This window comes from Phyllobates terribilis, unplaced genomic scaffold (genome assembly GCF_046119375.1).
Source record: "Phyllobates terribilis strain yellow unplaced genomic scaffold, ASM4611937v1 Scaffold_2__4_contigs__length_985480577, whole genome shotgun sequence".
NCBI classification, from domain to species: Eukaryota; Metazoa; Chordata; class Amphibia; order Anura; family Dendrobatidae; genus Phyllobates; species Phyllobates terribilis.
In genome coordinates, this window is record NW_027362762.1 from 192,578,199 (window position 1) to 192,605,825 (window position 27,627).

Genomic DNA, 27,627 nt, shown 5'->3' on the forward strand with positions numbered 1-27,627 from the left:
ATTGGTTTTATAAGAACTGCTTTTCTATCTTGGAATTACTGACTGTTGCACTTTTACCTGGTCACAAGTTGCACCGTGGCCAGAAGAGCAAGAATATGTTTTGAAAATGTTTATTTGAAAATGTCTGATAATGGAAAGTTTAATGTGCTGCTAAAATAGTAATGCCAAAAGTTTTATATAGTGTTTTACAAAAGAGTTCTGGTGGCATTAGTAGAGTGTTTTATAAAAATGTTTTATACCAGTAACGTTAAGAAGGAAAGAGTACCTCCCATAAAGGGATGAGTGAAAGGTTGATGTCTTATATGCGAGTGTACTTTAAAAATATTTGTATGTTTAAAATGTTTTTATTCTATTCCAGCCCGAGGACGTGCTGTGGTTTACCAGGGGGGAATGTAGCACCCCGAGGGCTCGGCTGCTACAGGGGTATTGCACCTCGAACCAGAGGTGTGGTATTCCACTCCCGGGTAAGGATGGAGTGTGGAACGGAGCTCAGTTAGCTGCATACACTACACTCACCCCATTTCCAGGGGACAGATCAACGGTACTCCCACCAGATAGATGTGCAGGTACGACAGCGTCTGTCCCTGGCTGGAGTGGGGAGGAATATCCCAGTGGTGTAGGAGCAGACAGGGGAGGGACTCTGGGCATAGGTAGGAGCCCATTGGTTGCTGGTCACCTGGGCTCGGGTGTCAGAAGGGAGTATATAAGGTGGGCACCATAATAGGAGGGGAGGAGAGGTGCAGAGGAGTGCAGTCTGAGAGAGTTCAGCCAGAGAAGGCAGACAGGGAGCTGTGGCTCAGTCTGGGCCCAGCTCCAGAGCCAGGCCTGTAGTGGAGGCCTGAAGCAGAGAGAGCGAGAGAAGGAAGAGGAAGAAGGAACCGAAACCACCAGGAAAGGCCCAGAGACGCAAGAAAAGAGGGAACCCTAAGATCCCACGGAATAACGGGTGAAGGGTTGGCAGAACAGGGTACCGGATCCCAAACTGGTGGAGGCCAATTATCCTTAGCCAGGAACCGGAGGTCGTGGTCAAGTCTTGGCACGACCCCTCACCATATCCACCAGGAAGGCATACCGTATAGGGTCAGGGAAGCCGGGAAAGGTTTCGCCACCAGAAGGCCCGAGGGAGCCGGACAAAGGTGGGTCCCTGGTGGGGACGGCCAGTAGGAAGGAAGAGAGGGGAGCTCTGGACCACGCTCTGGAATTGCCTGGGAGTTGGCCGAGTCCCTGACCTGGTGGACGCAGCGTGACTCGGGCGATCTTGACTGCGCACATGTGACCTGATAAAGAACTGTGAGTAAAGCATTGAAAACTGCAGCTGCACGTCTCACTGAGTCCTTGTCGCACTAGCACCATCAGTACCGGGACACTTGCACCATCACTACCACCATCATCCACACTAGCTGCCCTGAGGCAATACTCCTCCCGTGGGGAGTCATCCCATACTGCGCTGCACAAACAACACCAGCCTCAGCGGTCTGCAGTGCAGCGGCGGTCCCCACTGACCGCAAACCACGGGTGGCGTAGTCGAACAATATAACATCTGTCACTAAAGACATCGCCACTTAGCTTGACACCCTGGGCACGGACCGGGTCACCGCCACGAGGACTACTACCCCTATCTGATCCGGCTCCGGGTATTCCCCGCGTGCGCAACGCTACACAACATGGCCCAGGGGGCGCGTCACAACCTGCCACAAACTTGGTGAAAATAGAGGCTTTGTGCCAGCTGCACCCTGGCATGGTCCTGTTGCAGCCATGGGCTCTCTGCCCTGGTATTGGTCACAGCTGTGAGTGCGGCCGTCCCGTCCCTACATATAGCACCATTCCTTCCTGCAATAGTCGCTCGCTTTGCAGTCTATATTTGCCGGCTCATACAGGAACTACAGCTCCCGGCATGCCTTGCGTACACATGTGGTTAGCCCACGCAGCAGGCGCCTCGCGTCCCGTCACGTCACGGGTGCAGCGAGGCTGCGAACTACAACTCCCAGGGTGCTTTGCGGCCAGCCCGCCTGACCCTCAACCCTCCGCCTGCGGTGCGCTCCCGCCTCCTGTGAGCTCGCTCTCTCTGTGTGCGCCGCACGCCTGTGCAGAAGAGAGACCGTTGGACGCCAAAATGTCGGGTGACGATGAGCAGCAAGAGCAGACGATCGCTGAGGACCTGGTGGTCACCAAGTATAAAATGGGGGGCGACATCGCCAACAGTGAGTGTCCGTCTGTCAGCAGGGGGTCGTGGCTTTGCCGGGCTCCAGGTGCCAGCACGTGAATGCCGGGCAGCGCTGGCCGGGACGCGGGGAGAGGAGAGCACAGACCTCGGGGATCGGCGGGGATCTGACGTGCGGGCACTGGCGGCCGGTATAAGCTGAGCCTCAGTGGGGGAGGGGATCGCACGTGTCCCGCCTGACGTGAACCTCCCCGGCACCCGTACATCTCCGGGCACCCACGTGTCTGCCGGGCCCGCCGTGCTCCGTACATATGACTGCCCGAGGTCCTCCGGAGCTGTGACTGGCTGCTGGGCTGGGGCTCCTTTCTGTCCGCTGTGGTAGAGACGTGCGGAGGCCGCCGCCATCCTGCAACGCCCGGGCCACAGCTGTCCTAGGAGGATTACACTAATCGCCGAGCAGGCGCCCCGTGTGCACACGCTCCTGCCATGTGGCCCGCGCTGCCCTCCCGACCAGCAGCGCCTGTGCACCGGCAGGTGCATGTGAGGCCTCCAGAGTCCTGACTGAGGAGATGGCAGCGCACCAGCCCTTATTCTAAGCTGCACTTTGTCCTCCAGAGCAGGAATCTCCAGCAGAAGTATGTGGTGACATCTGATCCGCAGAGGCCGCACTGTGCCAGGAGGGAGTGTGCCCAGCTCTGCCCATCAGGAGAACTAGACCTTGTAGTGGGCCCTGTTGGAGCAGCGCACGCCATGTGGCAGCCATCACTCTGGATTAGCAGGGCGACACTGACGCCTCCTCTAATGACCGCCACACTCACTAATGTTGCTAGTTGAGTTCTCTGTCGCAGGCGACTCACTTGTCACAAACTGATAGAAGTCATGTGCAAAATCCCTTCTCTGATTGCCCTCATCATGTAGCCCAGCCTGAGGGGGAAGGGCTAGCTATGGACGGACACTGCGCACAACACTAGTCTCCCAGGTGAAGAATGAATCGGACATGTTATAATACAGTGAGCCGCACAGGCCATTAGCCCTCCCTCTGCAAACTGTACAGTGGGCACAGCATTGTCAGCCAGTGCTGTGCACCCCCAGTGGCCATGGCGCTACACCAGCAGGCGTTGATTAAACTGGCATACATACCCACACATCCCATTATTTGTAGATTGGTAATTCACGCTGACTGATGTAAGACTCCCATTAGATCTGGTGCACAGATCTTGATAGAATAAGATCCATACAGGACACTTACTGGTAGTTGTGGATCAATTCCCAGGATCTGGTCCTCCGTACATTAGTGATCTCACTGGAGGGGGCCCTGAGAACCGCCTTTCAACTGATGGCATCTGCGGCTCTTCTTCTCATTGATTCTTCTGGTGTGGTATCACTTTGCATAACACTGCTATGATGGATGGATGATTGATTGATTGCACCAGGCCGACTGACCACCACAGATACCAGAAGCCAGGCGGTTCTCAGGACTCCTGGCCAGAGACTACTGATGTGGCCGATGGACTGTCCTATGACCTGATCTGCTCGAGCTCTACTCACTGGATATCTTTGTTTTCCATGGCTGATGTAAGGACCAATTTAGAGTGCGTTCCTGTTGTAATATGTTCTCACCTATCCACAGAATAGGTGATAACTGAAAGATCAGTGGGGGTCTGACTGCTGGGTCACTTGGATTTTTGCTATCCCATCTGAGAGCAGCATGATGTAGGGGCAGAGACATTTCAGTGATCGATCACTTACCGGGCTGCTTGCTGCAGTTTTGATAGCCACAGTTTGAGCTGCTGCAGTTCTCTGAATGTTGAGCTCTGTATAACCCACCCCATCATTGATTGGCAGCTTTCTATGTACGCTGCAGAGGCAGAAAGCTGCCAATCAGTGGTGGGGCAGGGATATCCAAAGCTCAAGAATATGGAGGACTACATGACAGCAGGTTTACTAGCCTCTAGTGATCATCTGCTGACAAACAGTGATTTTATCAAAAATACAGCAAGCAGCCCTGAAGTGACACATCGCTGGAATCAGTGTCTCTGTTTCTACATCATGCTGCTTTCATATTCGATGACAAGAACCTGGTGGCAGAATGATGAATGCGGTTGTTCTGTCCCCATATTACATCATGTGGTCAGTGGCTCATTCCCAGTTTACACCGGGCAATGCGCTGCCACTAACTACTTCTGTCCCGCGATAACGAGATGATCACCTGGTGAATAAATGTTTTTCTCGTTTGTTGGGTAACCGCTGGTATGTTTACACGGGCAGATAATTGACAATTAACGTTTCTATGCTGGTTATCTGCCTGTGTAAATGGACCGTCGCTGATGGGCGGCTGTCACGTGTCCCCTGGTGTGGAGCAGCAGCAAGCGCACACGAGCCACCGCCCTGCTCCCCCTCTGTGATAGTGTTGCCGGTATAATGTACACGAGTATTTCCTAGCTCAGACGCTCGGGCCACCTGTCATACTTATTGTGCACACTGCCATATTGGTTTCTGTGCTGATCCTTACTTCCAGCCAGCTCTTAAAACATGTCTGAAGTCGTTCTACTCTCAAGGAGGTGTAGAGGCAAAGCTTCAGCCGGTAGTGAGTCCTCCGTTCATGGGTGTGGTGGATCATCTGTGGGAAACCAGAGCATCGCTTGTCTCGCCTGCCAGGTGCGCAATCATCGGGTTATTTCACTTTTATACAAGCGTAAAAATCACTGGTATAAACTGTAGCTGTGCTGCCAATAGCCTGATCCTGCGTGGGGCAGAGCGGTTATTGGTGGTCATTCTGTCCCCAGCCCTGCTTGGGGGTCTGTAACAATGCCAGCTCTCAAGGGCTGAACCATTTGTACATGGTCAACTGATGCTCGTTACCGTCCCGAAATCTGTCAGTATAAATGGAGCAGCAGATTTAGTTGCTGATATTTAATGACTATCCCAAATCAAATCTGTTCCTACATTTGGTCAAAGCTTAACCTCCAGGATTCCATTAGCTGCATCATCACTGTGACTCTGGGGACGGCTGCACCCTCCGTGTACAGATATTTATTATGGAAGGCCTCTGCTGCCCATCGATTTGGTAGAAGGGTTCCTCTGATCTTCATTACAATCAACAATGGACAGCGGTATGTAGGCAGCTATACTATGAAGGGCCGACCACGCATATAAGCCATTAAATGTCTTCTCCCAACAGGAGGGGGTTTAACGCCAACATCTCCATGAATGCCTTAAATGGCTACATACACTTCACAATTTTTATCTCAACGCATCTAAGAAATGAAGCAACTTTTCAATAAGCCTTAAAGGGAACCTGACAGCAGATACTGCCTATCCTGTATCACACTGGCGGTATGATTTCTGACTCTGAAATGCTGCAGCTTTTCAGAGAAAAACATACTTTAAAAGTCACTGGGAACCAAGCCACACTGGAGAATAGATGAAAAGCCGGGTCCTAGTGGCTTGTTCTGCCCAGCTGTCAATGACTGACAGGATTCGTCCTCGTTCCTGCACGCGGGGAGACTTGTCACTCAAGGGCTAGTGGGCAGGGAGAAGCCTCCTGGAACCCGTCTGTCCAACTAGTCTCCTGTGTTTTTCTCTGAAACGCTGCAATGTTCAAGTCAAACACGTGGCTGAAATCATACATGAAGCCCATGTGCGGCCAATACGGTCACTCTGTTCCTGCTGAATATGTCTGCCAAGTGACTTTTAAATAGTCTGCCACCGCTCATTTATGGGCAGAAGTCAACTCTGGGAAATAGCCCTTAAAATATAAGAGGCTGGGCATAACTTGGGCATTGACACTCCAGTGTCGCACTTCTGCTGCTTCCCAGAGGTTTTTTTTCTGCGGTGATGCCACGTCTGCAATACCTGTCCGAAACGAGCAATCACCGGCCTCAGCGTTTATGCTGCGATGAACGTGAGATCACTGCTGTGGCCATGTCAGCGAAGTCCGGGGAGCAGTGGCGTGGTGGTGCATGCTTAGCAAGGGTTTAAAGGGGTAGTCTGGGACTGAACTATCCACCCACCAGCTAAAAACTGCTCCAGCAGCTGCCATAATTAGGCGATGTACAGGACTGCTACGATGTACCCCATAAATTGTTTATATCCAGCAGCAGTGGACTACAGCAGATTGGTGGGAGTGCATCAATAATTCAGTCTCAAATAGCAGCTTTAAAAATAAGAAATGATCATCGCCCCGTTTAATCTTTTTATACTGGCACTAATTCCATCGCCATTACACAGGTGCTGCCGCCCTCGCCCCTGTCCTTGCACGCTGATAGCCCAGTGTCTGGCGGTGCAGGCGGTAGCCTCTGCAATAATACACGAGCAGAAACCTCCGCCCCAGAGAACACGCTGTATAATTACTACATGTCACAGAGCCAAATTATCTATAAACTATAATACAGGTTTCACAACTATGACAACAAATGGGAGAACTGCTATCCTCATCAGACACGAGCAGCTCGCAATCCATGTACGTAGCATGGGAATCCCTACATTAGTAGCTAGCAGTCCTCTTTTATTTACATTTTGGTCTAAATGTAGTTTTGTTTTTTATGCTCACAACTACTCTCAAAGCGAATCTGTCGCCAAATTTCACAATACAAGCTGTTTCCATCATTGAATAAATCTTAGACCTGTCAAGACTGGTGTACTTACCTTCAACATCAATGTCCGAAAGGCTGTGAAATCCATAAATAAAAATGCTTATTTTAATATTAGGCGGGGGGGAGCATTTCCAAAAGTATTCTACGGCTATTCTGACATGGAATTTCAATGTAAGTATATCGGCCTCATCAGGTCTGAGTTTTGATTATCAATGTAAGAAGCATCTATTGTGAAATCTGATGTCAGATCCACTTTAATTCTAACTTTTGATGAGGAAATACACTGATATATTTGTTGTATACGTGTGTGCACTGGTTCCAATACCTGTCAGTGTACCAAGGCATTGAATAGAGGTGGGTAGGTGTGAGTAAGTATGTAATGTTGCCAACCTCCTTTTATTTCTTGTGTTGCTATAAAAAACTCTGAATGCGACTTCCGAGGCGTTAATTATCCCATGTATAAATATTCCCCTGCAAAGGCTCCGTCTGTAGAAGAATAGTTCAGCTGGATTTGAATCTCCCACGTAAAATCTGCAATGCACAATCGCTATGTAGCCCACTCTCCAAACACAGGGCGGTGGGGAAGAAAAGCCTGTACTGCTGATTAATCCCTCTCTTTTGTCTGTTCTAGGGGTCCTGCGCTCTCTTGTGGAGGCCGCCACCGCAGACGCGTCTATCCTCAGCCTGTGTGAAAAGGGAGATGCTATGATCATGGAGGAAACTGGCAAGATTTTCAAAAAGGAAAAAGAAATGAAGAAAGGTCAGCGGGAGTGTGGCTGCACACGTGGTTTACACCTGGGCATCCATGGGGCAGATTTCCAGTGTGTTGGCACCTCATTTGCTTCATTCTGGACTTCAGCGCCCTTGGGTCTCTTTAGGTGGCCCTTGGGTCTCTTTAGGTGACCACTGGATTGCTCTTCTCCACATGAGACTGGCTGATGTTGAAGCTCGCCATTTACCCTCTTCTTTTTTTCTTGCAGGTATTGCCTTTCCAACAAGTATATCTGTTAATAACACTGTGTGTCACTTCTCCCCTCTGAAGAGCGACCAAGATTACCAACTGAAGAAAGGTGACCTAATTAAAGTGTAAGTAAACGTTGTACAAAACACAAGAAAACCTATCATCCCTTATTAAAGTCTACACTTAAAGGTCTTTTCTTATCTTCATAGATGGACAGTGCTTCCAAATTCAAGCAATTTTTCAATTTAATGCTTATTGCTGTTTTTGAGATATTAACACTTTGCTCATTACCTTGGAGACCAACCACTGCTGTCAGACAGCACGACATGCGCAGTGCTTATAAGCTCTTTTCTGTTGAGCTTGTAAGCACAGTACTGTTTAGAAGCTGGCCAGGAATGCACTTTTGCTGCCTTCTCATGACCGGCTTCAGTGCAGTGTTTATAAGCTGGACCAAGAGCGGTGGTCGGTCTCCTAGGCAATAAGTTATAAGAAAAACAAGTGTTAATATATCAAGAATGGCTGCAGGTTTTAATAAGCAGTAAATTGGAGAAGTACTTGTTTTTACAAGAGCTATCCAACAGTATTTTATCTATGAAAATGGGAATAATCCTTTAATAAATTCCTAAAGCTCCATGGAATAAATGGCGCTATAATAATAATTAAATTTCCATACCACTAAGCATATGGGTGTAAGACCTTAACAGTAATCTACTCATCATCGTCTTTTACACTGGTATGTAGAGAAATATAAGGGCAGTGAAGGGGTTATCTATTCCTCCTGCCATGCTGTGTTCTGTCAAGTTGGTTATTACTTCTCAAGTAAGTCTCTGTGTATTTAAAGGAGCGCTCCAGTGACTTTTTACATTTTCCCATGTGCTAGCTACCAGGTATGTGAGTGTAAATGGTGCAGTCATACTCCACCAGCTGCTTTCTTCTCCCGGCATCGCCCCCTTCCGGTCCGATCCAGCAGGACGTCACCGCATTAGTGACCTGCCAGGATTCTGTGTGGAGTGAGGTCACTTTTGGAATTTTCTCAATGTAAGTCTATGGGAATTGAGGAGGAAGATCTGTAGCCTCGTTCTGAGTCCCATACACTTACATGGAGAATATAAACTGCTGCCTCAGTGATCTGGCAAGTTACAGAGGTGGTAACGTGACGCTGAAGCGGGGCTGATACCAGGAGAAGACAGCTGTGGAGGAGGTTAGTGCACTAATTACATTCATACATGATGGCACACTGTAAAATAAATCACCGGACTGCTCATTGGCAGCTTCCTTTGTACACTGTGCATAGGCAGGAAGCTGCCAATCAGTGGTGGGGGCATGATTGGACTACCTGCTAGCAGGCCAAGTAGTCCTTTAGTGATAATCTCCTTTTTATATTAGTGATTTTATAAAAACTACAGCAAGCAGCCCAGTAAGTTGTACATGGATGGAATTAGGGTCTCTGCCCCGTACACTATGCAGCCCTCAGATTAGGTGGCAGCAAACTGGAGACAGATTCCCTTTAATTTTATAAGCTTGCAACTGTTTAAAACAATGAATATACCGATACTCGCACTCCTGAGGCCCAGTGCCGCCTCTCTGCCGCTGCTCTGGTCTTTGTTTACAGCGCACATCACCGCTGCAGCTAATCATTGAGCTCACTGACTCCGTCTCATACTACTGTTCAATTGTGTTACAGAGACCTAGGAGTCCACGTAGATGGCTTCATTGCTAATGTTGCACACAGCTTTGTTGTTGGCGCCTCCAAGGTAAGACCAATTATTCCCCTGTGTCTGCTACAGAGCTTCTTGTTATTCAAGTATATTCTTCCATTTATAATTTTTTTTTCCCCTTCAACAAATTTGAAGAGGTACAAATTTTCATCTGCCTGGTGTCCATTTTTGTGCAGGTGGCTTCTGCCGTGTCAGAATTATACTCAAGTTGCCTTACAAAAAGTTTCAAGGTTTTTCATTGACCCACTTGATCCTAAAACAGTTTTTTTATGCAAACCTACTTCTTTTGTGTAATGTTTTTGGTGCAAAGTTGGGAAGCACAGTTTAATCGTTCCATATTGGCACAGTATAGCGGGTTGTTTCTTTTTCTAGAGCTTTTGGGTTGAATTCCGTTTTCGTGTCTCTTTAGGATTCGGCAGTCACTGGTCGTAAAGCTGATGTCATCAAGGCTGCACATCTGTGTGCGGAGGCAGCGCTCCGTCTGGTAAAGCCTGGAAACCAGGTGAGAAGCAGAAAGTGCTTAGTTTGGCTACAGTTCCAGAATTGGCTGTGCCGATACGATGTGCCAGGTGGTAAGACGTCAGCACAGGCTAGTGAATGGAGTGGCAGGCACATCTGGCCGGCTACTGTATCCTGATGAGCAGCTGGGATCACTGTGTGTGTGTGTTGGGGGGGGTGTGTGTGTGTTGGGGGGGGTGTGTGTGTGTTGGGGGGGGGTGTGTGTGTGTTGGGGGGGGGTGTGTGTGTGTGTTGGGGGGGGGGGTGTGTGTGTGTTGGGGGGGGTGTGTGTGTGTTGGGGGGGGGTGTGTGTGTGTTGGGGGGGGGTGTGTGTGTGTTGGGGGGGGTGTGTGTGTGGTGGGGGGGTGTGTGTGTGGTGGGGGGGTGTGTGTGTGGTGGGGGGGTGTGTGTGTGGTGGGGGGGGTGTGTGTGTGTGTTGGGGGGGTGTGTGTGTGTGTTGGGGGGGGGTGTGTGTGTGTTGGGGGGGGGTGTGTGTGTGTTGGGGGGGGGTGTGTGTGTGTGTTGGGGGGGGTGTGTGTGTGTTGGGGGGGGTGTGTGTGTGTTGGGGGGGGGTGTGTGTGTGTTGGGGGGGGTGTGTGTGTGGTGGGGGGGTGTGTGTGTGGTGGGGGGGTGTGTGTGTGGTGGGGGGGTGTGTGTGTGTTGGGGGGGTGTGTGTGTTTCTGTATATCAGTATTCTGCTCCTGTTCAGTCTAATGTCACCATGTAATTTGTTTGTAGAACACGCAGGTGACTGATGCGTGGAACAAGATTTCTCCGTCTTTTAACTGCGTACCCATTGAAGGTAGGAGACACATGGGAAATGTTACCTAATGCTTTCATAATTCTTCCGTTTGTCTAACTACAAAAACCCAATTAAACTGCATCTGTCACTAGAGTGGACAATATAAAACACATACATTCTTAAATAGCTTTTAGACCTGATAAGAATGGGGTACTTACTTTGATAATCCAGCTAATAATGGCTGAGTAATGTTTTATTTAAAAGTTTCTTGGCTAAAATTAAAGTGAGCATTTTGAGTCCAGCTCTACCCGGACTCTTAAAATGCTGTTTTTTATTTTAAGTATAATCAATCTTTTTAATAATGCATGCAGATTGTATTGTGAATTCTGGTTACAGATGTTGTCCCCTCTTGAGAATAGGCCACCATCGTGTGTTTTCACTTCATTCATTTCTGTGCTACTTGCGCACATGTCAAATGGACAGAAGGGCCCTCATTTACCCAATGGATGAATAAAGGGTGATCTTTTTTGGCCTCCATTATGCTACTTTAATTTTGGGATAACTTTCCGTAGAGTTTAACACATTACTCTCTATTTACAGGTAATGTCTGGATTCTGTGAACACAGATTTTCCCATTACTGAGCTAGGAGATGACAGTTGGTGCTTTTAAAATTCTATGGAGAGGAGAAGCTAGAGGCGGACACAGAAATTCTGCTGCATGGTCTCCTGGGGTCACAGTTACCGTTCTCCGTAGAACATTATGAGCATCAACTGTCATCTAAGTAATGGGAAAATCTGTATTCGCTGAAGACAGACATTACTCTGGAATTGAGAAATTTGAGAATGAATGATCAGTTCAGGAGGAGAAAGAAGACAATTTTTCTTGAGATATATTAAGTTTCTTATTTTCATGGGTGCTATTGATTCATGGAAAAAAAAAATAAAAGCACTGTCACACTAACTGCTTTATTAGTGTCTACCAACTTTCTCTAAAAGCCATTTTTTTTCTCCCCCTAGGGATGCTTTCTCATCAGTTGAAGCAGCATGTTATCGATGGCGAGAAGACCATTATTCAGAACCCAACTGACCAGCAGAAGTATGTTACTTCGTGCCACCATATTTGTTATTTATTTTTTTTTTATTTCCATTTACCGTATTTTTCGTACTTTAAGATGCACTGGCCATAAGACCTCTGCCCACCCCAAATTTTGGGGTGGAAAATAGGAAAAAAATTTTTTAGAAGATGAGGGTCCATCTTATAATCTGAATAGGTACAGTATCTTACCTTGGGGGTGGAGGAGCGGGGGTCACAGGAGGCAGGGTCCTTCAGGAAGCCAGCGGAAGTGGAGGAATGCTGCGGATCCTGGGTGCAAGAAGGCGGTGCTCCAGCAGCGGGAAGTTGCGGTGGTGGTGGAGCGCGATCGCAGGGCCCTCTGTTCCCTCCCTCAGGAACCCGTCAGTGGCAGCAGAAGAGGTGAGATGCTGCAGGGCCGGTGTCTGGCTGTCGGTCGTGAGGCAGAGTGGCGTGCGCTGCTTTTTGGTGGCCATCCTCCTGAAGCCGGCACAAGAAAATGGCTGCCCAAGCCGACACATGCACAGACTGGGAGCTCGGGTGGCCATTTTCCTGTAGATCACAGCTTCAGGAAGATGGTTACCAGAAAGCGCACGCCACTCTGCCTCACCGCCGACAGACACCTCACCTCACCTGCTGCCGCTGCCAGGTTCCTGAAGGACATGCGATCCCGCTCCACCACAACTATTCGGTAAGCTACGTTCTGACCATAAGACGCACCCCTCATTTTCCTCCCAAATTTGTGGGGGGGGGGGTGCGTCTTATAGGCTGAATAATACGGTATTTATTTTTTTGCTGGCTTTACTTCTTTCCGGGAGGATGGCATTGGAACCGCTGTTCAGACTTCAAACCCTGCAGGGGTCAGCCGGCTGCCAATTTGTTTGCATCTTTCCATATCCCATTGACCATTCTGAATTTTGAATTTTTAACCTAAAACATCCTAGAAAGAATAATTGCGCTTAAAGTGGACCTGTTGGCCCTCCTGACATGAGTTTTAGTATTCCTCAGCATTGTACTGTTCCTCCTAGAAATAGATGAATAAATGACAGCTGGGTGTTACCAGTTGAGGTTGTGTCCCTACACACACGTGTAGGGACACGCCTCTTTGATGGGAATGGTAACACCCAGTTGACAAATTGTTCATACAATTCTAGGCGGAATAGAGTAACATCAGAATTTTAAGAAAGGTGCGATGGAATGGTTTAATGAGAAATACAAGTATTCAGTAAAAGAAATGTCAGGAGAAGTGACAGGTTCTATATTACACTCCCCCAGGGTTACTGAAGGTGGCAATGGTAACGATTATTAGTCTGAACAAACATTCAGAGAGGAATAAAATGAGGCAGGGACAATAACAAGTTCATGGGAAAAAGACTATATTTGAGGCATCCTCCACCATTCCTATACTCCATGTATTCTGTACAGCTTGCTGGTGCATTGTTTGTGAAATGAACTTTGATATTTAGTAATTTTCCCTGCACATTTGTCTGAACGGGTGAGAATTCCCATGGAATTTTATGTACACAATGCCATGCTATAGTCATCACCTTCTAAGCAGAAATTATCAGGCGAAGATGTACTATTACTGAAGTGCACAAGTGAGCACCCAGCTGAATCAGGCTGTAGGAGCCCACCTGCCATGACAAGGTTGTCCTCTCTCCCTGCACTACACAATATACAGTACCTGTACCACAGGATTTGCCTCTCTGGTTTCTAAGTCTCCGGGGTTTACAGCTTCATATTGCACTAACTAAAAACCACCTCTGACCTGATGGGAAGAGTAAGAATCTATTAAGGGAACTTTGTTTATTTGCAGGAAGGACCATGAAAAAGCAGAGTTTGAGGTCCATGAGGTTTACGCGGTTGATGTTCTTATCAGCACCGGAGAAGGAAAGGTGAGCACCAGTGGCGTAACTACAGTCCTATGGGCCGCTGTGCAGTATTTGGACCAGGGCCCCCACCAGCATATTGGTCAGATCAGTAGTCCCCTATAATAATCTCATCCGTTCTAGCCCCTATCTGGTAATAATGTCCCCCTTCCTATTTTGTGCCCTGTCCTATAATAATGGCCCCAGTCGTGGGCCCCATCCTGTAATAATGTCTCGCATTCTGGCCCCTTCCTGTAGTAATGTCCCTGTACTATAGTAATGTCCTCCATCCTGTAATAATGGCTCCTGTCCTGAGCCCTTTATTTAATAATGTCTCCCATTTTTTAATGTTCCCCCTCCTAGCACTCTCCTAAAACACATTTAAACATGAAAAAATAAAAATGTCACCTTTCCTTGCTCCCGCCAAGAACAGTGTCCCCTTCCTCCTCTATGGCCTGGTGGGGGTTGGGTGATTGGCGATCTGATAGGCCAGCAGCCACTATAGCTATTTTGGTGCAGGGAGCTGGTGGATCTCTGCGCCACAAGACATTTCAGCTGAATGTACATCTGAGGATACACATTTAAGCCAAAACTGGGCTGGCATCAGCCGGCGCCCTCCGTGACCGCGATTGTTATACCCCTGTTGGGTACAGTGTAGCACACTGCAGTGATTTGCGGCTTTTCTACATTGTTCTAGTTATCTAACTTGAATTTCTTGGGTGATGTAGGCGAAGGATGCTGGCCAGAGGACAACAATTTACAAAAGGGAGCCAACAAAGCAGTATGGTCTGAAAATGAAAACCTCTCGTGCCTTTTTCAGTGAAGTGGAGAGACGTTTTGGCGCCATGCCATTCACTCTCAGGTATGACGTGACCTCTTATTGCTTGATCAGATGCAGTGAGGCTTTGGCGCTAGATTTCTGTGTAGTATTCACATCTAGCTACAAAATGCATGAGAATAAAGTTGTGGCACTCGCCAGTCTTGCATCGCCTGCAGTGAATGGCCATAAATGTAATTGTAATCTTTCCATTTTGTGTAGGGCCTTTGAAGATGAGAAAAAAGCTAGAATGGGTGTAGTGGAGTGCGCCAAACACGAGCTTCTCCAGCCTTTCAATGTACTGTATGAAAAGGAAGGTGAGAATCCAATTGTAAAGGGGCACTCTGCAAACCACCGAGGGACTATTATCACATGTCAGTGATGACAACTCATGATTATCATTTAAGCAACCCCTTCTCTATCAGCTCATCCAGAGGCAGAAGGGGGCTGGCCTAGCTCATAAAGGGAGCCATACAGACAGCCCCTTGTGTATTTGATTTATGTGTTAAAATGTGATTACCTGGAGATGTGAACTCTCCTCTCTTGGATAAGCAATCTTTTATAATGAAACCTTCATTTCACATGTCCTGGGTATGCGCTGATCTCAATGCAGCGATTCTGTTTTTCAGGAGAGTACGTTGCACAATTCAAGTTCACAGTTCTCCTGATGCCTAATGGCCCCATGAGGATAACTAGTGGCCCCTTCGATCCCGATTTGTATAAATCTGAATTGGAGGTGCAAGATACAGAACTTAAGGTGAGGAGGTTTTTTTTTTCTTATTTTTGTTTGTTTTATTCTTGTTTGCTTTCTGGGAAGTGATTTATTTTTTTTTTTTAGCCAGCAGTGCTTTTGTGGTGGTTCAGCACACTGTCAGCTTAAAATAAAGTCACTAACATTTATGTAGGTGGCAAAGCCATGTGCAGGGGTCTGTACAGGGACTGTCCTGCTTAATAATGATTTGTACATGCAGTGCTGGAAGTCAGATGGGGAAAATAGCTAGTAATACTGCATTTGATGGACATGCCCTTTAAATCAAGTAGTTTGTTTAGACTTCCAAGGGTTATCCCGATGTCTCCCTCTTCTGCATCCGGAGGTGATTGGTGCAGATGCTGTCACATTTACAGATACATGCTGGTCGTGCCCACAGCACAGCAGGACTCTTGCACTCCACATGCCAGGCATCCCCTCTTCCTGTAGATGTGATGTAAGAATGCCAGAATAACCTTTTTAAGAATAGTAGCTCAGAAACCTGCAAATCATTCTGTCAGCAATAATATGGGGGTCTCTTTACCTCTATGGCTTCTTCTTCTGTGCGCTGGTCCTCTTCTGTTTGCTCAAGGGTTGTCTAACTCTGAAGCTACTCCCTGGCACATTGCACTACCTAGGACAGGGCTTTGAGTTGGATGCAGTGGTGGGCTTTATTTCCTTTATATACAAGACTGTATTTTATTGTCATTACTTTGTGAGTTTTATCTATTTTTCTTATGGTTAATTTAGGCACTACTGCAAAGTTCAGCCAGTCGGAAGACCCAGAAAAAAAAGAAAAAGAAGGTAACTGCGCTAATTGGTTATTCCACCTGCTCCTTTACATGGCTGCTAATGAGAGAACTATTATTAGAGACTATATGAGAATTATTGGCAACCTAAAAATGTGTTAAACTGCTAATATGTGTTAAAAAGTTGTTAAAGGATTTTCTTTATCACTTCATTGGGGGACACAGGACCATGGGTGTATGCTGCTGTCGCTAGGAGGTTGACACTATGCAAAAAAAGGAAAATAGCTCCTCCTCCGCAGCATGCACCCGCCTACAGGCACCAAGCTCACCAGTTTAAGCTTAGTGTCTGTAGGAGGTAGGCCTGGATCTTCACAGATCCAACCCTGTTGTGTTTTATTAACATTTCTTCTTTATTTTTCAGATACAGCTCTTCAGGGTTAACAGGGAACACTGCGTCCCCTGTTATCCCCATTCTCAAGCGACCGAGAGAGCAGTGTGGCATTTCCCACATCGCCCACTCTCGGACCCGCTGGGCAGGACCGATCCCCTGTCACCTTAGGGTGTCTCAGGGTGATTCTTGGTGGCCAGTCCTTGCCTATTCCCCACCCCAGCCCCCTCCTCGGAGCGGCCTGGGAGGGACACGGTGGTCACTACGGTGACCTTCTCCCAGATTCTGGGGTCGACACCGTCTCCTGCACTGTCCAGGACCGGTCAGTGCGGGAAGGAGGAAAAGCCAGGATCCCCCCCCCCCCCCCCTATCCAAGGAGGACCTCCTGTGTACATCCTCAGAGGGAAGGAGCAAGACAGTCATCGGGAGAGGTACAATCCCTCCCTGCTCCCAGGTCCCTCACATCTCAGCTATGCACGGGCCCCGCAAATCATGGGTTAATAAGGGAAGCATCTCATTTCCCCGCCGACGCTTACCTACACGCCCCCTCTCCTCAGACATCGGGTAGACGAACCAAGGGCCTCATATTCAATGGCGTTCCCCCAACATGGCGTCCCCCCACAAAACAACCCCCCCCCCCCCCCCCCCCCCCGTTTCTCTGAACCTTTTTTTGCGCGGCAATTCTGCCCACGCTTTCTCTCGGGGGGCAGGTCCGGGTGGGCGTTTCTTTCGGGCGGGTACACGCCCCTCCCGGAAAACGGCCAATCAGGACTGTGGAGCGTTATGATGCTTCCGTCACGCCCACTTTTATCCCGGGGGCCTATCAGCGGCCAAGTTCTTAAGCCCGCCCCCCATCCCCTCTACCTATCGGAGGTTTGGCTCCCCTAGCTCGCTCAGGGAAACACTCTCTGTCCCGGCTCCGCCCCTCTCCGCTGCTCTCGTTCTGGCTCCGACTGCAGCATCCTGTCTGACTGCCTCCTCTCTGCAGCCCTGCTCCTGTCTCCGCGGCTCCGGACTTTCCGAAGGGGGATACCGGACTGTGCTCATCCCAGACCGGGTAGGACCTACTCTGGCACCACACAGGCTCCCTCCTCTGCAGCATTTCAGGTCAGGCACATATGCCCAAGCCCAGGGAGCTTTCTGTCCGTCCCACTCAGTCACATATTACGCCTGTGCTCTTTGCAGTACTAAGTGGCCCGCAGGTCTGACAACGGCTTTCTGCTCGACCTGCAAGCCTCCCACCATGCTGGCACCCCAAGACCCCCTGCCGCCCAGGACGAGGTAACTCCCCCCCCCCCCCCCCCCCACCACCCCCCACCCTGTTGCTATGTCCCAGTCTGTCTCTGACCTCACCAAGGTATCTCAATCTCTGGTGCAGGTCCTAGAACGTTTGCCCATGCTATCCACGGCCACCAGTGCTCCGAACGTTCCAACGGACGATTCGCAGGCACCCCTGCCCCCTCTTTCTAAGGGCAGACCGAGGGCACGTTCTCAGAAAAGGCCTCACACAAGCTCATCCTCCTGCTCTCCAGACTCCAAATTGCTCCCTGCATGTCACACCTCTTCCCAAGAGGCCGCTCCGGGATCTGATACGGAATCAGATTCTGACTCTGGATCCGACACGGACCAATATTCTAAAGTCCAGGACATGGTTGACAGCCTTATATCGGCCGTCAATCACACTCTGCATGTTAAAGAGGACGAGAGCCCTTCTCAGGACTACTCCGTTTCCTTCAAGAGAATTAAGCGCCCGGCGCGCACCTTTTCTAATCATTCAGAATTTGATGGTGTGTTTCAAAAACAATGGGAGCATCCAGAGAAGCGCTTCACTGGAAAGAAGCAGTTAGACATGCTATACCCATTTAACCACGACCTCGTCAGCAAATGGACGGAGTCCCCTTCTGTGGATCCTCCTGTCTTTCGGCTAAGACGGTACTGTCCCTCCCAGATGGTTCTTCCCTCAAGGACACTACAGATAGCCAAGGCCTCAACCTGTCTAAGTCAGCCTTCGAGGCTGCTGGCACCTCCTTTTGCCCTTCCTTCGCCTCAACTTGGGTATCAAAGGCAGTCTCCGCATGGGCCAACAGCTTAGGCAGGGCATCCTTTCCGGGACTTCCCCAGACGATCTGGCTGACATAGCGGATCAGATCGCCCACGCAGGGAAATATCTCCTTACGGCATCCCTTGACGCCGCTACCTGTTCAGCACGCGTCTCCAGCAATATCATCGCTATACGTAGGATTCTTTGGCTGAAGGCTTGGAACGCCGACCCGGCCTCCAAGAAATCACTAACAAATCTCCCTTTTCAAGGCTCCAGACTGTTTGGGTCTAAATTAGACCAGATCATCTCTGATGCCACTGGGGGCAAGAGCACTTCCCTTCCTCAGCCGAGACCTAATCGCCCTTTTCCTAGAAAACGTTACCTTCAGTTCCGGTCCTTTCGTCTGTTTCCTCAGCCAGGATCCTCCTCTCAACAGGACCGTACCCCTGCACAGCAAGACAAACGTAAGCCTACCTTTAGGCCCACTCCCAGCTGGCGCGCAAAGGGTCGCTCTTCCAAGTCCTCTGGATCCCGATCTCGATCCAACAGGTTTTCCTCAGCATGACGGGTCACTCCCACCAGGGATTTCTCCCAGGGTGGGCGGCCGTCTTCTTCTGTTCCGAGACCCCTGGGTATCGGTAATAGAGGATGCCTGGGTCAAGGAGATAGTGACCTCAGGCTACAAGATCGAGTTCGACACCATGCCAAGAACACGATTTCTCAGGTCTCGCCACCCGCATTCATCTCTACTTCCCGGTTTCCTTCAGGCCATTGCCTCGCTCCTGCACTCAGGAGTTATAGTTCCAGTCCCCCTTCAAGAAAGGTGTTCAGGTTTCTACTCAAATCTTTTCGTCGTTCCAAAAAAGGACGGCTCACTACGTCCGATCCTAGACCTCAAACAACTAAACCGACAGGTACGCGTACGGCAATTCAGAATGGAGTCCCTCAGGTCGGTAATCGCCTCGATGGAGGCCGGGGAATACCTATGTTCGGTGGATATTCAGGATGCGTATCTTCATATTCCAATTTACGCACCACATCAGAAGTTCCTTCGATTTGCCTTCCAGAACGCACATTACCAATTCACTTCTCTCCCCTTCGGGCTTGCCTCCGCCCCGAGGGTTTTCACAAAGGTAATGGCGACGGTCATGGCCATTCTACGAGCCAGGGGGATTGTAATTATCCCCTACCTCGACGACCTAATGATCAAGGGTCCCACATTCAGGGACTGTCTCCACAGTCTCCAGATCACCCTGAACACGCTTTCTCGGTTAGGCTGGTTGATCAACACAGACTAATCCTCCCTGGTCCCATCTCAGCGCTTAACCTTTCTAGGGATGCAGTTCGACACGACCCATGCCCGGTTCCTTCTTCCAAGGGAGAAGATAAACTCTCTCCGGGGGATTCACTTTCTCTCCGACCCGAGTCCACGCCGCCTTCGCCTGTGCATGAGTGTCTTGGGAAAAATGGTGGCAGCCATGGAAGCAGTCCCGTTTGCCCAGTTCCATACCCGGCCTCTTCAACTGGCCCTTCTGTCAGCATGGGACAAGAACCCGTCGTCTCTACATCGACGCATCAGGTTACCTCCTCATGTCAGAAGGTCACTAATATGGTGGATTCGTCCTTCTTCCTTCAGACCCGGGAGGTCATTCCTACCACTTCGCTGGCAGGTGGTCACAACCAATGCCAGCCTCATAGGTTGGGGTGCAGTCTTCCTCCACTAGACAGTGCAGGGCCGTTGGAGTCTCCACGAAGCCTCCCTGCCGATCAATATATTGGAGATAAGGGCAATTTACCTGGCGTTGCGTCACTGGCAGGACATTCTTGCAGGATTCCCAGTCCGCGTACAATCGGACAACGCCACGGCGGTGGCGTACATAAACAGCCGGGGAGGAACACGCAGCAAGTCGGTCTTCAAAGAGGTGATGAGTGCTAGTTTGGGCCGAGAACACTGTTCCGGCAATCTCAGCAGTGCACATTCCGGGGGTCGACAATTGGGTGGCCGACTTCCACAGTCGGCAGGGCCTTGCCTCAGGAGAATGGTCTCTCCATCCCGAGGTGTTCCATCAGATATGCTTACAATGGGGCACGCCGGACGTCGACCTCATAGCGTCTCGACTAAACCACAAAGTTCCATCCTTCGTAGCACAGTCCCGCGATCCCCTTGCGATCGCTCAAGACGCGCTAGTCATCTCATGGTCTCAGTTCCAGCTCCCTTATCTTTTTCCCCCTCTACCATTGAGTCCTCGGGTCGTCAAAAAGATCAAGACAGAGGGAGTACCGGTAATTCTAATAGCCCCGGATTGGCCCAGACGCGTCTGGTACGCATATCTGGTAAACCTGCTCGTCGACTCCCCCTGGAGACTGCCGGACCGTCCGGACCTCCTCTCTCAGGGACCTATTCTTCATCAGAGTTCTCAGTCTCTGAATTTAATGGCATGGCCATTGAGGCCGCAGTGTTGAGGAAAGCTGGTTTTGCGGACGTTATCCAGACCCTAATTAGTGCCAGGAAACCCGCAACATCGCGCATATACCACAGAACATGGAGAGCTTTCTTTCGTCACTACGAAAAGGATCAGCTAGCTCCCATGTCCTTTTCGCTACCGGTCATTTTGGCCTTCCTTCAGTCTGGCCTGGAAGCAGGACTCTCTCTAAGCACTCTCAAAGGTCAAGTTTCGGCCTTGTCTATTCTATTCCAATGAAACTTGGCTTTCCGTCCTCAGGTCAAGACGTTTCTGCAAGGGGTGGCTCACCTAGCGCCGCCTTATCGCCCCCCGGGGGATCCATGGGACCTTAATATGGTCCTGAGCGTCCTTCAACAGCCCCCATTTGAACCCATTCAGGACATCTCAGCCTCTCTTCTCTCCTGGAAGGTGGCTTTTCTGGTGGCTGTTACCTCTATTAGGAGGGTTGCAGAGCTCGCAGCCCTCTCTTGTCGGTCACCTTTTCTGGTCTTCCATCAGGACAAGGTAGTGCTCAGGCCAGTGCCCTCCTTTTTGCCAAAAGTAGTCTCCTCTTTCCACATCAATGAGGACATTGTTTTGCCTTCCTTCTGTCCGGCCCCAGTGCACCCTCGGGAGAAATCCCTGCACAAACTGGATCTGGTCAGAGCTCTGCGTGTGTACCTTTCTAGAACGGCTTCCCTTCGGCGTTCGGTCGCCCTGTTTGTCGTTCCTGAGGGGCGTCGCAAGGGTCTCCCTGCTTCCAAGTCAACAATCGCCCGTTGGATAATTTCTACCATTTTGGAAGCATATCGCGTCTCAGACAAATCTCCCCCTCCGGGGGTAAGGGCTCACTCCACCCGGGCGGTGGGGGCCTCTTGGGCGGTCCGCCATCAGGCTTCAGCTTCTCAGATTTGTAAGGCCGCAACATGGTCTTCACTCCACACCTTTTCTAGGTTTTACAAGGTCCACACTTATTCTTCGGCTGATGCCAGTCTTGGACGGAAGGTTCTGCAGGCAGCAGTTGCCTGCAGTCAGACCTAGTCTGTGGCTATCTTTTTCTGTTCTCCCACCCTAGGGACTGCTTTTGGACGTCCCATGGTCCTGTGTCCCCCAATGAAGCGATAAAGAAAGAGGAATTTTTGGTACTCACCGTAAAATCTTTCTTGGAGCCTTCATTGGGGGACACAGCACCCTCCCTGATTTTGGGCATAGCTACAGTGGGCCCTGTTGGGCATCTAATATAGTTTTGCGGTTGTGCCACGTTGGGCATTGCATAGTTAATTGTTTAAGTTCCTCCTACTGCTTTAGCCACTAACTGGTGAGCTTGGTGCCTGTAGGCAGGTGTATACTGCGGAGGAGGAGCTTTTTTGCCTAGTGTCAGCCTCCTAGTGACAACAGCATACACCCATGGTCCTGTGTCCCCCAATGAAGGCTCCAAGAAAGAGATTTTACGGTGAGTACCAAAAATCCCTCTATTTCAGTGTTAAATATTTAACACGTATCCACTTAAGGCCACGTCCCCCAACAATTGCTTAAGAGGGTTGGAATCCACCATTAAGCCAGCCGCAACGCTGCACATCCGGCTGGCACGGCACCAGGAACAGCTGATTGGCTGAGGTGCTGGGTGTCGCATCCCCACCGATCAGATATTTATAACCTATGAGAAGGATAGACCATCAATATAAAAGTCTCGGACAACCCCTTTAATAACGTTTCCTGCAGCTAGTCTGTTGGAAACTCTTGGAAGCCCCTTTTAAGGTTCTTATTTTTACATTGCTAAGATAACTACTGTCGTTGTTGTTATGCCCTCATGCTAAAATGTTGTGCCTTATCCTTTCCAGGCTTCGAAGAATGCTGAACAGGCCACTGCTGAGGATAATGAAGGCACAGAGTGAGGAGGACGCCTCATGGAGGTGTTGACTTCAACCTGCCAGTTTATTTTTTAGTGTCTGCGTTATTTTTGCCTCTTTCCCCTCTCCCAAGAAATATGAAATATTGTAAAAGAAAAGCCTCTGATGGGTGATTTCGCAGAGTGCTATTGGATCCAGGCCTCCCCCTGCCCTCTTTGGATACAAAACTTGAACATTGAGGGAACCGTCCTTTTTGGAATTTACACCAGACTACTTAACCAAAAATCTATAAAAACGAACAATAAAATCAGGCATAAAACCAGTCTTAAGCCCCTCTTTCTAAATAAATGTCGATGTTTTGTAAAATTGGAACAATTCCTCCTTAAAGATTTCTACCACTGCTGCCACAACTTCTTCAAACCTCCCTCTGCTGCCAAGGTGGCTCTGATCCCAGAACCGGCCGTATCTTATCCTCTTGTGAGAAGCTCATGGCAGTTCTGGACAGGCACTGCCGAAACCATGACGGTTCAGATCCAAATGCAGATCACCAAGTAGGTTATCATGAAGCAAGATGTGCTCCGAAAGAGTTTTGAGGACTTGTGTTTTGTACTAATATTGCAGAGCAATGGTTTTCAATTTGATGTCCCGTTATTTTCTCCGAAAAACCTTGATTGGAGGTGGTACTGAAGCATAAAGGTTTATTCCGGCACCGCTCACTTCCTCATCAGGAGATGAGAGCCACTGATGACGACAGGACATGTGCCGGGCCAGCGGGTATTGTGCATGTGTCCTTTTTTTAATGTATAGGACTGGTGCTTGATACCTTCTGACCATACACACGTCCTGGCAGGCATCTGTCAATGGGAGCAATAACAAAATGAACATGATTTCATGTGCAAAAAAACGTTTCCGACCACATTGTTGTAAGGAATCCCTTGTCTGCACAGTACTACCCTGGCTCCTTGGATTGTCTGTTTTCTCCTATGTACAGGGCTACATCAATTTCTAAAATTAATTTAATGTTCGGTTTTAAATCTTTAATCCCCATCCTGTTCTGTAGATGAATGCACACACTTTTTGTTTTTTATTAAACTACATACACCTGAAAGCACTTAAAGTGAGTCCATCATCCCAAACTGACAGTATAGACTAGCCATATATCCTTGTCGTGCATATAGCCCCTGTAAAAATCACACCTTCTAGTCATCTAATCTTTGCCTCTATTCTGCAAATATTGAACTTTCATCAGATATGCTAATCATGGGCCTCCGTGTACCCTTGGTGTGGCCAAGAAGCTCTAGACAATCTGGCCCACTTTAGTTTCATGTCCTCCTTTACCTCATTGGTGAGTGACAGCACTCGCTTGCCAGTACTTTCTATGCAGTCAGTGTTTACTCCATGTGAGCCAGCACTGTCAGTCACCAGTGACTGAGGCAGGGACACGGTAGAGCGGTGGACTGAGCTTTTTGGCCACCCAAGGGTGCACCGAGCCCCCTAATTAGTTTATCTGATTAAACTTTAGTTTCTGCAACATGGACACTGCAATTTAGACTACTTAAAGGTAATATGACAAGGCTGTGTTGGTTTCTACTGTCGATTTGGGCTGACACTCCCCTTTAGGTACAGTTCTCATGAATTGCATGTCATTTCCCAAAGAAATTGATCTGGATTTCCAGCTTGTGTTTTTTTTTTTTTTTTATTATTATCAATAGAAGAGAATGAAAATTGAGCCAGAAAAGGTGAAAACACACACACACACACACACACACACACACACACACACACACACACACACACACACACACACACACACACACCTGTGATCTTTGTGTATTCTTTAGCTATTATATTAAATTATACAGAACAGATGTCGTACTTAGACTGTGCATCAGGACCTTGGCTCTCGGAGAGTACTTCTTTGTGGCCTCACCATTACTTCTAGGTTTGTAGTACCAGCCTTCTTTTTTTCTTTTTCTTTCCCCCCTCTAAGAGATGCCCTGCATCTCATGCAGATCACGAATGGTCTAGATTAGGTGATGTTTGAGTAAATCACTATTGGGAGAACCTTTGTAATTCCAGATGTCTAATGAACTTGCAACGAATCACAATGTAACTTCTCTACACTTTGCCATCACGTTGCATGGAAAACCTTTCCATGCTCCATAAATGGTTCTCTGTAAGGAGAATTCACCATTGAGAATTAAGGATTTCGCATCAGTTAGATGCCAATAATGACCACACTAAACTTTAATGGGTTTGAAAATCCATTTCATACACTGTTAGAGAATTTTGAGTTAATAGAAAAGAGGTCCTCTGCTCAGGGTTCTTACCTCTTGACCAGAGTGGAAAGTGGCTACAAAGAGTGTTGCTCTGGAGCATCTGTCCTGCCCTACATAGACAACGCATTTATTTGAATGAACACTGTGTAATGCTTCTTTTCCCCTGTAGTGGCGCTGTAGAGAAGTTAAATAATTACTAAAGGTTTTCTCCATAGATCAATCACTAGGGGAAATCAGACTTGTATGGATTCTTGAAAGTGGAGAACGCCATTTAATCTTGTAATAATAACCCCTAAATTCTTACTACATGGGCCTGATTCATTATTTGCAGAGTTTTGTTTTGTTTTTTTTAAACGCGCTTTTATGTCTTGTATTAGTTGACATTTTTGCACCAAATGATTATTCAAAAATGACGCAAGTGGTTTATGAATTGTGTGCGAAAAAATGGTCTTTATTTTTGTATTTACAAAAGTACAATAAAATCACTTCTGGGGGGACTGGAGTTTATTTGCAGAAAGCTGTTGCAAATTCTTAAAAGTGCAATTGATGAATCATCTGGAAACCCCAAATTCCACCATAATGACTAGCCTAAAAAAAAAAAAATTAAATTAACAAGATACAATTGAAAGACACAAATGGAATCATGAATCAGGCCCTTTGTGAATGAGTAAAGTTGTAATTTACAGACTTGTCTCCATGGCCGGTTGACTAATTCTCTATGATCGCATGTTCACATATAGTGGAATTGCTGCGGTTCTTCCCTCTGGATTTTGCAGGTGCAAAATCTGCAGCGATTACAGTAGCAAGATAGAGTTTAATAAATCTTATTGACCCAAATCGTAAAATGTCCACACACAGATTGACAGAGTGGATTTTTAAATCAGCAGAATTTCAGTTCTTTCAGCGAATTTCACCCTTTGCAATGTACGATGTGAAATCTGTCCCAAAACCAGCACATAAATCATGTTGTCTATTACAGCGAGATCTACAATTAATTTTTTTCCCAATCCCATATAGGAAATCTTAAAGGGGTTGTATCAAGTTTGGAAGTTATCTCCTATCCATGGAATAGGGAGAGAGCTTTCCGATCGCTGGAGGTCCAACCGCTGCACCTCCCAGCGATCCTGAGAATTGGGGCTCTTCAAAGCTCTGTGCATGGAGCGGTGGTCGATGGCGCACAGTGCTGATCCATTCATTCTTATGGGGGTGCCGAACACCAGCCAAGCGCTGCGCTCATCTATAGCAGTCCCATTAAGAATCAATGGTGCTGCATTCACACGGGGCTCTTTAAGAACCACAGTTCTCTGGATCGGGGAGGGTCGCAAAGGTATTCTATGTATCATGGACGTTATAAGCGTTGTTTTTTTAGCTGCAGTCTATATAGGGATAATGCGGCAGAATAGTGGTGTTGGCCTTGCTCTTCCGCTGTTGCAGGCGTCCATCCGATTTCCACATTATGAAGAAAACTTATATTTTTATATCATGTAATAACTGTTCTTGTATCACATATCTTTTCCTGCCTGGGTAGACCTGTTATGGAGACTGAAGGTTTTTGTTTGTTCCCACTCCTTCTCCCTTTTCCTATCTGATGAATTGTGTGGTAAAAATTCACTGGCTATAGAGAGCCCAACATATTCCGGATTTGCACAGCTGCATGTTGGTGTTATACACCTGGTCTATACATCTGGACAGAGGGGATATGAGGTGAACTCATCGCATGATTGTGATTTTACTGATGAAGAGTTTGCATTGGTTTTCCTGTGGGGTTAATTCTGGTATCAGATGGGTTAAATCACTGTGACTGCAAGAAAAAAAATGAATTTTTTTACTCACTTTTACTACTAAATATGTATTTCTTGGAAAAAAATGCCTGTAAGTAACGTTACAAGTTTCCCTTGCAATCTGTATATTTTCCCAAATAAAATTGGTATTGACTGACTGGTACATGGTTATCAAAGCATTTGTATTGTCACTTTTCTTTTCAAAGCTATTGTTAAATATGACATCTGAATAGCATTACTGCTCTAGAACATAGAGAGAGCACATAATTTAGCCAATTCATGCATGCCCAGCAGCCAACGACAAGGCAATCTCCGGTTTGCTGGCAACCTATCCTAATGTGAGTCCTCTACTAGGCTGAAGCCTGCATTTATGGGTAGGTAGGATCTTTTTGTTTATATATAGGCTTTCTGACAGGTGAAGTGATCAATCAGCCTGTGGCGGTTATAATTGCCGAAGGATCCTATCTACCCATATAAATATAGGCTTCAGCCTAGGAGAGGATTCACATTAGGATAGGTCACCAGCAAAAGGAGATCGCCTTGTCGTTGGTTGCTGGGCATGCATGAACTGGCCAAATTATGTGCTAAGCATCTCCATTTTTTTTCTTATTATCTAGAGCAGTAATGCAATTAAAATTTCATATATTTCACGTTTACATGCCATAGCACTACAGAGTTCAACTTTATTTAATAGTTATAAAATGACTTTTAATGTTAAGAACAGAAGTTCTTCAGAGTCCTGTATAGTTCGTGAAGTGTAGAAAAATAATAAAATGGAGCCACAATTCACATGGTGTCCAAAGGAAAGTTCCAGGCAGTACTCTTGTAATATTTCTTGGGTGCTACTATTGTGTAGTAAACCTTCATTCCCCGAATATTCTACACAGATATTTAGAAGAAAGACATCAGCACCAC

At 47.9% G+C, this 27,627-nt stretch overlaps 1 protein-coding gene across 1 annotated transcript; it reads left to right on the plus strand.

Annotated features, from left to right (window-relative positions):
• Positions 1–1,973: 1,973 nt before the first annotated feature.
• On the plus strand, positions 1,974–26,875 carry PA2G4 (proliferation-associated 2G4). Its single transcript, XM_073663728.1, has 13 exons — positions 1,974–2,201; positions 7,388–7,516; positions 7,737–7,842; positions 9,402–9,471; positions 9,845–9,937; positions 10,672–10,735; positions 11,693–11,771; positions 13,564–13,642; positions 14,344–14,477; positions 14,655–14,749; positions 15,062–15,189; positions 15,931–15,984; positions 22,644–26,875. Exons 1-13 carry the CDS (start codon positions 2,114–2,116, stop codon positions 22,695–22,697), a joined length of 1,173 nt encoding a protein of 390 aa, XP_073519829.1. The 5' UTR covers positions 1,974–2,113; the 3' UTR covers positions 22,698–26,875.
• The last annotated feature ends 752 nt before the right edge of the window (positions 26,876–27,627 follow it).